General features: G+C 30.1%; 1 protein-coding gene across 5 annotated transcripts; it reads right to left on the minus strand.

The window, feature by feature from the left end:
- Positions 1–3,875: 3,875 nt before the first annotated feature.
- Positions 3,876–8,139, minus strand: LOC107948873 (serine/threonine-protein kinase AFC1). 5 transcript variants are annotated; one of them, XM_041111109.1, is made up of 13 exons: positions 8,013–8,139; positions 7,776–7,918; positions 7,262–7,436; positions 7,006–7,032; positions 6,709–6,862; positions 6,578–6,626; positions 6,344–6,458; positions 6,022–6,113; positions 5,719–5,875; positions 5,556–5,620; positions 5,099–5,196; positions 4,916–5,021; positions 3,876–4,537 (listed from the first exon to the last, which is right to left on the minus strand). In XM_041111109.1, exons 2-13 carry the CDS (start codon positions 7,881–7,883, stop codon positions 4,379–4,381), a joined length of 1,305 nt encoding a protein of 434 aa, XP_040967043.1. In that variant the 5' UTR covers positions 7,884–7,918; positions 8,013–8,139; the 3' UTR covers positions 3,876–4,378. The 5 variants fall into 5 exon arrangements, with proteins under 5 accessions (XP_040967043.1, XP_040967044.1, XP_040967045.1 ...); XM_041111110.1 differs by lacking the exons at positions 6,344–6,458; positions 6,578–6,626; positions 7,262–7,436; positions 7,776–7,918; positions 8,013–8,139 and having other exon boundaries at positions 7,006–7,038; XM_041111111.1 differs by lacking the exons at positions 6,344–6,458; positions 7,006–7,032; positions 7,262–7,436; positions 7,776–7,918; positions 8,013–8,139 and having other exon boundaries at positions 6,709–6,820.
- Between the last annotated feature and the right edge of the window lie 4,456 nt (positions 8,140–12,595).

Consider the following 12,595-nt stretch of genomic DNA (forward strand, 5'->3'; position numbering starts at 1 on the left):
TATTGATATTTATAAAATAAAAATCAGGGTATAGATTAAATTGTAATAGAAAAGAAGTTAGGGAAACTAAAGGTGAAATTTTACCATTAAGTGAAAAAAAGGACTTAATTGAAATTATACCATCTAAAATAATATTTATCTTTTTATATTTTTATAATACTTAAAATGGAATGGTTTTTTAAAATTTCCCAAATCAGTATCTACTGTAGGCTTCAACCTGATCCACGATGTACATTGTCATGTTTGTTTCTTTGGCATATAAAAAAGTGAGTGTATATTTGTTTTCGTGGTTCTGTTGAAGTTAGTTTTTTCTTTTTTTCCTCTTAAGATTGAATTTGAGAAATAACGTAGTGCTATTTTGATTTTATTATTTATTTTTAAAATTTAATATTTATTTAGTTTCTAAATTTTTAATAATTTTTAAAAAATTTAAATTATGACATCATTATTGCCACATGTTTCACTCTTAGAGCGCCATATGATTCAAATTTAACACCTTTAAAAAAATATCAAAGCTCTTGATGAAACGAAATGAAATGAAAATTCAAATACCACTTAGTATAAAAAAAATGATAAGTACTAACTTGGGAAAATGTGCCAAATACATATTAAAATATCATTATACTAAAAAAGGCCCATTTCTTTATTTAAGGAAATGGGCCACTTTAAATTTTATTTATTGAAATGGGCCAAAAAATTCAAAATGCGCCTACGTGAAAGTATTTTAATAGGAAATTTCATAAAAGCATGCTCTATTCACAAACTAATTTTTAAAAAAATGTTATTTTTTAAAAATATTATAAAAATAGACCAATTTTTTAAAAATTTACGAGAACAAACTTTTATAAAGACCCAAAGTGACAACACAATTTTTTTTTATTTTAAGGTGTCACCAATTAATACGGAAATAAAACTTATAAAATAGATCTTTATATAGACCCAAAGTCTCATTTCCCATATTTTCTTAAAAATATGCGATGTGAAATATGTGTATATATAGAGCGATGAATAGGTTTGCAACTTGTTCCTAGACGATGTGAGATTTCTTCCTCTTTTAACTAATAACATAAGATTAAATGTTACACTATATTTTATAATTTTTTTACAAAACAAATTCTATTTTTTAATATTTTATTAACATTTTCTCATATTATAAAATTATCTTTTGAGATTTTTAATCTTGTTGCATTTTAGAATTGTTAGCATATACAAAAGGACTATTTAAAAAAAGTTACACATATAAAACTTGTATATGCAATAATCTTCTATTCAATTTTATATGTTTGAAGTTAATATTAATGCAATTCTGTTTTTTAAAATAATTTTCTATTATTTAAATTTAGAAGTTATACTTTTAATTTTTTATTATTTATTTTATTTTATTTTATGAATGTTTGATTAATAAATAAATGGTGAGCATTTGGTACTCAAATAGTACATTTTTTTATAATTTTAAAAAATTAATATATCTTTTTTAACTATTTATTTATTTTTAATATTTTACTATACTCATTAATTTTTTAATTCTAATTTTAATTTAATCTTCATCACCTAATGAATGCTGATAAATTTATTTCATATGTATTTTAACTAGATAGATAATCTATTTAAACATAGTATATAGTTATGTTAAACAAGTTTTTTTTATAGAAATATATAATATACATAAAATATAATAATTATTTTTCATATGTTTACATCTAGATTAAATTACATTGGTAGTTACTTAACTATGATTTTTTGGCTATCGAATTATAAAAACTTACAAAATGATCACTCAACTATTAGTATTTTTTAATATTTTACCATACTCATGTTATATTTTATAATTTTTTTACTTATAGAGTTTAAAAGTTTTATTTATAATGTAACAAATGTTAACTTTTTATATAAAAAAAAAGGTTAAACTCTATAAGAAAAAAAAATTAAATATAGTGTAACCTTTAATCTTATGTTGTTAGTTAAAAGAGGAAGGAATCTCACATTGTTTAGGAACAAGTTGCAAACCTATTCACGAGTCGATATATACACATATCTCATATATCACATTGTTTAAGAAAACGAGAGAAAAGAGACTTTGAGTCTATATAAATATATACTTTATAAGTTTTATTTCCATATTAATTGGTGACACTTTAAAAAAAAATTGGCATTGCCACTTTGAGTCTTTGTTAAGGCTTATTCTTATAAAATTTTTTTTAAAAAAAATTGGTCTATTTTTATAATATTTAAAAAAAGTGACTTTTTTTGAAAATTTAATTCGAGGACGAGCAAAAGTGCACCCACGTCAGCTTGTTTTTGCTGACACGGGGCAAAGCGCGTCCCTGTCAGTGCACTTTTTTTAAATTTTCCCTTAAAACGTTTCCACGTAGGCGCGTTTTGTGTTTTTTGGCCCATTTCAATAAATAAAGTTTAAAATGACCCATTTCTGTAAATAAAGTAAGAAATGAGTTTTTTTTTAGTAAAATGGTAATATTAAAGCCTATGGTAGAACTTTTCATAGTTATTATATTTTAACTGATAAGTTAGTCTTGAAAAATTAAGTTCTAGATTTAAGTTATAAAATTTGTTTGATATTTACTTAAAATTAATTATGGAATATAATTAAATTATTTGATAAATATGAAATTTAAATTATAAAAAATTATATTCTACATTTTATCCTTAATTTTTAAATATTTTACCTTGTTCTAGATAAAAATTAAAATTTTAAACGTAAAATTTTTATTGGATAATATACCAATTAAAATAAATAAAGTAAAATTAAAATATTTGAAAATATTCTCCATTAAATGACAAGTAACTCTTATCTACTTATTATTTTTTACACTTTTTTGTAGAAAAAATTTCTATCGGATTGCTTTAATTTTAAATTATCATGAATAAAAAATTAAATCATTGAAAATATTAACATCTATACAGTACACATAAAAGTAATGTCCAAATCATTCCTTTTTGACACCTGTCAAAAAAAAAGCTCTCATTTAGTTTTAGATTTTAAAACAATGGTTTGATTTCAATTATAATCCTTAAAATATGTTCAAAATTCAAATCTATATCTAAAGGAATGCCTTGGGGCCTTCTTATAGGACACGTTATGTCCTACTTTGTAGATTATAAAATAACGGTTGAATTGCAGTTATGATCTCTTTACTTTTAAATTTATATAATAATAGTTAAATTTCAATTTCAATCTCTATACTATATCATTAAATACTCTCCATTTTAAGATGATGACCAAATTCCAGTTTTGATCCTTTTTTATTATAAAACAATAGTCTAATTTTAATTTTACGTCTATATTTAATTTTTTACATAATTTGATCATTTTCAAGATTTATTTATATAATTTACATACTAATTGTATACAATTATTTCATTTATTAATTTATTTTTGAATTATTTTATGAAAAGATTGATCCACATTAAATACTATATCAGGTTTTAATTCTATCACATTGTATTTTTAAAATCATAACCCAAGTTACTGTTAATGGTTTATTATTAGAATAAAGCAAAATGAAATTAACAGAGCTTTGCTATTTGTTCATTGTTTCATTATTTAGCACAAGTACGAACAATTCAAATCGAAACCACTGCCGAAGCTTATCCCAACTGTACTAATTAGTTCAATTCCCAATTACACACTTGTCAATGGGCCCAACCATAAAGTCAGTTGACTCGATTTCGGAGAATCCATATCAAAACTTACCTAATACAGGAAAAACTCCATCCTTGACCAAGTCTACTCATAGCTACAACAAGTTTGATGATAGCTGAAACCTCACTAAGTCAAAGATTAGCGATCATTTGGTAATCTGTAGCATGGGTCTATTCCTATAGGGAGAATATAATATATATATGCAGTTTATATATACTTTTAAAACAATTTTTATATTGCTCTTCTTAAATATCAGACAACAAACATGAACATTACCAGGTGCATAAAACTTCCAAGATGACCACCAGATAACAAACATGATGAAACGAAGAAAACGGCTACAGACAAAAAAGAGACGCAAATCCCACCTTAAAGAAAGGGAATGAGTATACACTATACATAGGTAAAAAGTACCATGGAAGTCATTGTATTATGAGTCGGAATGCATTCGCTCCATTTACTCAAAAAATGAGCAAATTAATCCCTGCACGTTAAATAAAAAAGTACAGGAACTAATTTGCCTATTATTGAGTAAAAGAAACAAAATGCATCTGATACATAGTAAAGTTGCCTCCATGGTACTTTTACCACTATATATAAATATATATTATGTAATCATGCAAATATACTTTAAGAGACAAAAATGCCATTCAACATATGCCTCGATATGCTAGGTTTGCTCAACATCAAATATTTGACAAAGATCCCAATCTCCAATTATAAGGGGTAGCTGAACCTTCTATGATCTCTGGTAAAAAATGGATGTCTTAGTGCTTCTCTAGCTTTAAGTCTGTCAACTGGATCGTACTGTAGTAGCCCTTGCAAGAGATCAATCAAATCACCAGCAGAATGATCGACATGCTGCATTATTAAGTTCTACAACAGAAATATAAAATAATGAGGATCCAAGAGTGGTTTAGAGGCAAAAATCAGAGAAGACAAAAGCTTGTAACACGCCCAAAGTTTCGAAAACTAAATAACAACTTTAAAGACCAACATACAAGATGATACAGCTGGTCTCAAAAGCATATGGTTAAATCTTTCAAAATAAGAACAGGCAAAGGGTCACAGGATCTTTCAAGATAAAGCCTTGATAGCAAAAGCAATAGACTAAATTCTACCATTTGATAGTAGTCCTAAAATGGGTTTCAATGAGATGAACATCAAAAGCAGCAAATATAGTTACCGTCAACACCAAGTGAGTTCAGATAATTGCCAAATGAGTTAAAAGAAGTAATACTCATGATAACATACAGGCAGGCGAGGCAGTTTCCCAACTGCCTTCAGGCTTTCTCTTGAAGTAGCACCATCAGGCCAATCCAACCGTGTGCCCCTCTGAAAATATTTCTCAGCACGACAACTGCAACAATATCAGGCACAGTGAAAGAACTTCCTCAGCAACAAATTCACTAGAATAAGCAGAATAATCACTCTTACTCGGCTCTAAGCACCATATGTTGGGGTAATGGCCCTAAAACCCTCTCCATCATGGCAAGATGCTCTAGGTTCTCATGAGTTTGAAAAAGTGCCTCACCCTGCTCATGAACAATATACAACACTTAAGGTCATAACCTCTCTTGAAAGTAAATTACAACATGCTCTGGATTCTAACACATCAATCATGAAACTTTTAAGTGGGCTTCCTATTTTATGATGAACATTGCAAAGCAGACCAAGTTCTAGTTACCTTATAATGAGATTTATCTTCTAGAGGGTAGATCATACCTAATGAGATTTATCCACTTGATACATCTTTGCATCATTTTTAATCTCATCAACTAATAACTAGCTCAACATCGGTTCCAAAAAGACTCTTTCTAGACACAACTGTAATTTGTTCCAGCATTCAGTAAGACCAATAAGGTAATAGCTTGTACTGCACATATTCACTTACAGAGCAAAGTTCAACCAGTATGCAACCCACACTCCACAAGTCACATGGATAGTTCCATCCAAGACCTGCAAAAATGACAAAAGATGTTAAGAAAATGTGCACAATAGCAAAAAAAAAAAAAAAAAAAAAAGGAAAGAATCTCAATGATGAAGATGATGATAACCAAGTATGACTTCTGGTGCACGATAATGTCGAGTTGACACAACATAGCTATGATCTTGGTGTTCAAATGTTGTACTCCCAAAATCAATCAGCTTTATTGCGCTTGACTTTGGCAGATTCTTAAAATAAGAACCATCTTTGGTAGAGCGTGATAAAAACTAGAGCACATAAAAGAACACTTTTTAAGAAATCAGAATTCAATGATGCTTCAGCTTAATAGTACATAAACTATGAAATAAGCAATCCCCAATAATGCACACCAATACCAAATAGAATCGTAGGGAATAGAAAAATGAAGGAATACCTTATAATCTGGCACCTGTATATATTCGGAGGAAACAAGCAGAATGTTTTCTGGCTTCAAATCAGTGTGAATTAATCGCAAATCATGCATAACTGCACATTTGAAAAAGAAAATCAGTTAATTTAACAAGATGCAAAACTAACAAAACTTTATCTATTTTAGGATGATGAATACATTACCAATGACCCCAACCTTGTCTAGTCAAAACTAAGATGGTTCTAATTTTTATTTCTTTTTCAAATAGTAGAAGCTTATCTAAAAGGGGGGTTGAGCATCAAGTAGATAGAATACAGATCAAGCAGTGCAAGAATTATCCACACACATGCTACAGACTCCAAAATTTGTCTGCCAAGCTCCCGAACAAGATCAATGGGAAATGAACGGTAGCTGTTTTTGTGGAGAAAATCGTATAAGCTAGGTCCAAGCCTCTCAAATACCTGTTGAAACCATTTCAATTCATCCGCAAGTTTTTTAACTCACAGAATATTTAGGAATGAAAGAGCTTGCATTGCCCCCCCTCAAATTAATCAAATAGCAAATACCAATAAATACTTACAATACAAATATGATTACGATAGTCAAACCAATTCCGTATTTGCACACAACTGCAAGGAATGAAACCACTTATACCAATCACTTCAATTTCTACAATGAATAAGAGGACGGGAAAGGAAGAGATATCCTTACCGAGCACCACTCATATCATGCCTAGCAAGTCTTCGAAGGACATCAATTTCAATCATAGCAGCTTCACGATACTTGTGAATGGAGCGGACAATTTTGATGGCCACAACTTCTTGCCTTTCATTGTCAAAACACTCCAACACTTGACCAAATGTTCCTGCAAAAATACCATTCATATAACAAAATCCATGTCAAGTAAAAATCCAAAATATCTACATGGATTAGAACATTAAAATGTTAATGCAATGGATACTGCTCCCCGTGACTGCAAAAACTAGGATTCATAACAAAAATACTAACCTTCACCCATTTTATTGAGAATCTTGTCTGCGAACAAGAAGAAAAAAAAAAGAAGTGAATTTGAATATGACATACATGAGGATATTATACAATAGTAATCAAGGTGTTTAGCTTGTTGATTATATAATTTCATTCCAAGATATTCATGATAGTTTAAGATTTACTGGGCGCAAGCGCTATGAACAAAAAACTGTGATCAAATCGGCATAAAAAACACATACTATAGTCAATTTTACAATAAGAGAGACAAAATTACATCGAGGAGTTAGACTTTCTCCAACGGCGAAAACATAATGGCTATCTTTATCATCAGGTCTCCAAGGAGGAGACCCATTATGAGGAATCCCCCTGTGAAACATATTATTAGGATATGAAAAATTAGAGATCCCTGCATTCCCGAATTCCTGACTGCAATGTATTGTTGGAAGAACCTGCGAGCCAAAATAACAAAATAAAAAATCACAACAAACTCATTTCTCTAATCTACATGAAATCTAAACAAAAGTATTAATTCTGAGTGTAGATCACTGATCATCCCATTGCAGTTAATTTTCTGTAAAATTATTTAGGATCTGTAAAATCGCAATGTCAACAAGATTTGATGGAAATTAAAGGGAAAAAATAGGGAAATTAGTCAAATTAACACATCAATGCAAGACATTGAAAATTAGCATTTATTTTGCGAATAATTCCCCAAGACGTAAGAGTAAAATTTGAAAATTTAAACAAAATAAAGGAGAAAAAAAAACAAAGAAACTTTTATCTTTGACCTTAGGAGGAGGAAGAGGAGGGGGCATATCCCATGTTAATCTGGGCCTCTTCCTGGGACGTTTATCCATATTATTGTGAGGAAACTCTATTATCCTTTGCGTCTCCATTTTTTCTTTCCCTATTTTTTTTCTCGTTCTTTTTTCTGTTTACAATTCAAATTCCAATCAATTCACAGAAAAAAAAATCAGGAACTCGTAGAATTTTAATATTTTGATGTAAGGAGTCGTAGATTTGACCCGAAATACTAAAAATTGAAGAGAAGATTAATGGATTTGGGAGATTTCTGAAACCCTAATCATGTTTTTGGGGAGGGGCTAGAGATGAGCTAGACGCCTAAACCAGGAGGCGGAGAGAATCTAACCCAAATCAAAGTTAACTGAACTCTGAGATTATCAATGGTTAAAGTGGGACCCTAGTTTTTTAAAAATTGTGGCCCAACTAGTTAATTGATGCGTGTAGATTAGTGGAGTCGAGATGTCACTAATGGGTTGAGCTCATGAGAGTGGGTTTTAGAGTAGTGGGCTGCCCCTCAGACACCAAATTTATCGCTCCATTTTCTTCAAATTGGAAAACTCCTCTTTTATGGGTTTATTATTATTATTTCTTTTAAAGACTATTTCGTTCTTTTTTCTCATTTCAAAATATTATCACAAATCAATTTTCTTCTTTCGAGGTTCACCAACATCACTATCCTAATTTGTTTTGGAAAATTCTATTATTTTGTGCATATATTTAGTATGTTTATTGACAATTGTATATGTTAAAAATATATAGATTTTTTTTTCAAATATATGTTTGGTGGTTTAATTAGTAAAATAGTTGAGGTGGTGGATTAATTAGGAAAATAGACAAAGTCTGCATCCTAGAGGTCCGACTTTGAAGTTGACACCTCTGAGGATCGACTTTCAAATTACAAAATTGAAAGTCAATCCCCGAAGGTGCCGACTTCACAGCAACAACCCGTGAGCGTGCATGTAAATGAAGGAAAGAAAGGAAAATGCAGAACCTGTTGCAGCATTCATGAAAGCAAGAAAATGGAGTATTTTGTTTGCATGCAACGAAGCAAAGAAATAATGAATATGTGAGCAAGCGTGCATGAAAGAAGCAGCAAAAGTATATTAGCATGCAGAAGTAAAGAAATTATTGAAGCATACAACTGGTAAATAATTAAGGTAGGTAAGTATAGGTTAATTAGTATTTTTCAATGAAAATTTTAAATATTATGCAATTTAGTCTTTTTAGTTTTGTGTATAAAAATGGACAACTCTTCTCTTATTTTCATCAAATATTTTTTCTTCTCTCAATTTCTCCCAACATCTTTTTCTTCTTTCATTTTCTTTCCAACACAATATATTTATAATAAATTCTCTACAAATCCATCACTAACAAATTGTTCTTTTAATTTTTTTTAGTTGATAAAATGTGAGATTTAGAGATTTGTTAAATGTTGGTTATCATATTTGATTTTTTTTATTTTAGATTTTAGTATCTTACTAGATTATTATATTTTAGTATATTATTTGCTTAAAGGATGATATATTAACAATTATCATTGTTAAATTTGTTTAAAATTTAAGTTTATTTTTTTAAATAAAAGGGAAAATATTGGTATATTGAAATATTATAGTATATTATTATTTTATTGTTTGCTTGAAGGTTATTACATTGATATATTTTATTAATTGTTTGTAGAATAATCGGTTTATTTTTTATTTAAATGTTAAGGCATTTTTAAGTTTTGTATATTTTGTAATTTTTTTATTATTTAAACTCTTAAACACCAACTCGGTTAAGAAACGAGAATGTTATTTCGTAATTAAATTAAGTAATATTATTTGGGGTATTTTAATCTTTTTACTATAAAAAACTAAAAAGATATACATATGTTGGGATTCAAATCCACATCAATTGTATTTGTAAAAATTTTAATTTACCACTCAACTGAAACTTTATTTTAATATTTTTTTACATTTTTATTTTATTATTAATTTAAATGTTTGATACTAATTGGAAATACATTACAAATTTTGTAACAATGACCAGTGGAGGAAGTTTGTTGAGATACGAAAGTAGACATAATTCATCACGTATTGATCAATCAGTAAAATCTTGTAACTGGAAATTTCTTTGCATGCAAAAAATTGATTTTTTTCAAAATTTTATATTAAGAAGTTTTTGTTTATTTTATTTAAAAATTAGAAATAACTAATATACCTATTTTATTACAAGCACTGTTAGAGTCAGATAAAAGAAGGCACATCATCTGATATTGGAATTTGGGTATCGAGGACCCGCATTCAACAATTGTGCCATATCTTATTAATATTGGGCTTTTTAACGTGACTTTCACGCAACATTGGGAAAGGATTCTTATATTGGTTACAATGTTGGTTGAACATTGGAGGCTTGAAACGCATACGTTCCATTTTTCGTACGGAAAATGCACGATAACATTAAAGGATATGGCACTACACCTTCCTACTAATAGTCAACCTATGATTAGAAGGTGCGACATTTATGAGATTTGTGTTAAGTAATTCGGCATGGCTCCGAAAGGTGAATACATAAAAAGTCTCCGTTTGAAAATGAACATAATTTTATAGTGAATGAAAATTCGAGTTCAAAGGAAATCAAGGAAGCTAAAAGAGCATATGTTCTATGCTTGATAAGAGGAATGTTGATGCTAAACAAATCCGATAATTTGGTTCATGTGGCATATCTTCCATTGATAGCTAGTTTGGAGTAATGTATGGGCTACAGTTGGGGTTCAGTTATCCTTGAATTCTTATATTGGGAGATGTGTCAAGGTGTATTAAATGGGGTAGGTGATGGGGGGTTGTATAATGTTGTTACAATCCTGGGCTTAGTATAAACTACCATTACTTACCCCAGTTACAAGCGCCTACATTTAATACCTTTTATTGACAAAGTAAATGATTTTTTTTTCTATTTGATTGCATTTACAATGTAATTAATTTTTTTTAATTAAATGGCTATTTTTATTTGAACATACTATACAGATGGAGACACGAGATACCCAACACTGGAATTGGAACTGAAATTGTTGCCTCGTTGAGAATGAAGATAGAAGTTAATCCCAAAAAAATGTAGATGACATCATCTCTGGTGCACTATACTTTTCTGTTTCAAAGTATCGAATACCTAATAAAATCTAATATGTTGATAATTTGTATGCAGTTTAATTGGATGCCTTACAACACAACCGGTGTCATTAACAATGTACCTAATGATGTCTACTCATAGTAAGAGAGATGGCGTGCTACTGGTTCGATTATATGCTTTGCGATAATCGAGTGGTATCAACCTGACGGGGTGTTGCAACAGTTCGGGTTTAGACAAGGCATTTCTGATGCTCCCCAAAACTTAGACCGACTTCATAATTTGGATAGGGGGAGCATCATAATGAAGATTGGGTCCGCAGATATTCTTAATATATTTTTATATGGGATGCAAGAGGCATACAGATTCGATTTATTGAACTAATTAGAAATAATTCTTTCAATCCATCCTGAGATTTTCTGGTCTAGATATAATGAAAATGGAAAGTCATTTTTGATTAGTTAACCATGTAGGATATCGGGCTTAATCCAACTTCTGATGAAATTCATTCTTATTGGAAACAAGAAGTTCATTTCGAGGATGCAGAATGTGAAGCTGCTGAATAACAACAACAGAAGGAAAACACTACTTCAACAGCTTAGTACTGTGCTACCACCTCAACATATAGAGGTAGAGTTGGATACAGTTCAACCACTTCGGAGGGACAATCTGATGTACACAACCCCAATTTTAGGCATTGTACATGTTTACAAAACATCCACCGATGTTAGATCTTGGGCCTATTGGATATGGAATGGGATTTATGAGTACACCAACAAGTCTATTCATGATCTAGTACGGAGTTGGGTTTAGTGGATGGAATACCAGTACACTAGCAGGTCCAACAATGGACCCATTCAAAGCTAGGTCTAGTGGTTGGAATACTAGTACACCAGCTCAACCAATTGTGTACAACTACAGTACTCCAGATCCTATGGTAGAAATGAGTAACAATTAGCTCGAGGAATGTCAACAACCACAAAGAATCCAATGTCTTCCTCGTCATTACCATTCGACCACACCTTGGCATAGGCTGGAGTTGTGATTTTTTTGTCTAATATGAACTTTAACATGTTAATATATTAAAATTTTATTTTTATTTTATTTTTTCAATTGTTTATGTTCTTATTGGTTTGTTTTGAACATTTTGCTTTTTACAAGTTGTGATTTTTTTTCATTTTATTTTTTCCTTTAGTTAATTGTTATATTTTAGATTAATGTGATTAACATGTTAGTATATTGTTAATATTGCTATATATTAAGGTGATTAATGAGTTGAATTACAATCATTGGTGTTGATACATGGTATCAACAAAGATAAAGAAAGAGGAGAGGGGTGGTGTCAAAGAAGGTTGGTTCACCTATTCTAAGGTTGAGACATAGAAAAGTAAAGGGATTCAAGTAGAAAAGGGATAGAACTTTAGTGTGTTAAGGTTTTGTGTGTGGAGAGGAGTCCCTCTACTATGTTAGTAATTGGGGTATTTATAGGTAAGTAAGGGTTCCTACCCAATTATGCTACGTAGTGGGCCATGGGTAGGCCAAAGGAGATCCAATCGAGTCCAAGTTGAAGTAGGGATATAACAATAGTCCCCCCAATCAAGAGGTAGGTTATAAAATGACCGTGCCTTGAGACCATCAACAAGCTATCCCAATAGGTGATAGTTGTTGCAAATAAAGTGATACATACATGGATGGGTGA

This window comes from Gossypium hirsutum, chromosome A04 (assembly GCF_007990345.1).
Source record: "Gossypium hirsutum isolate 1008001.06 chromosome A04, Gossypium_hirsutum_v2.1, whole genome shotgun sequence".
NCBI lineage: Eukaryota > Viridiplantae > Streptophyta > Magnoliopsida > Malvales > Malvaceae > Gossypium > Gossypium hirsutum.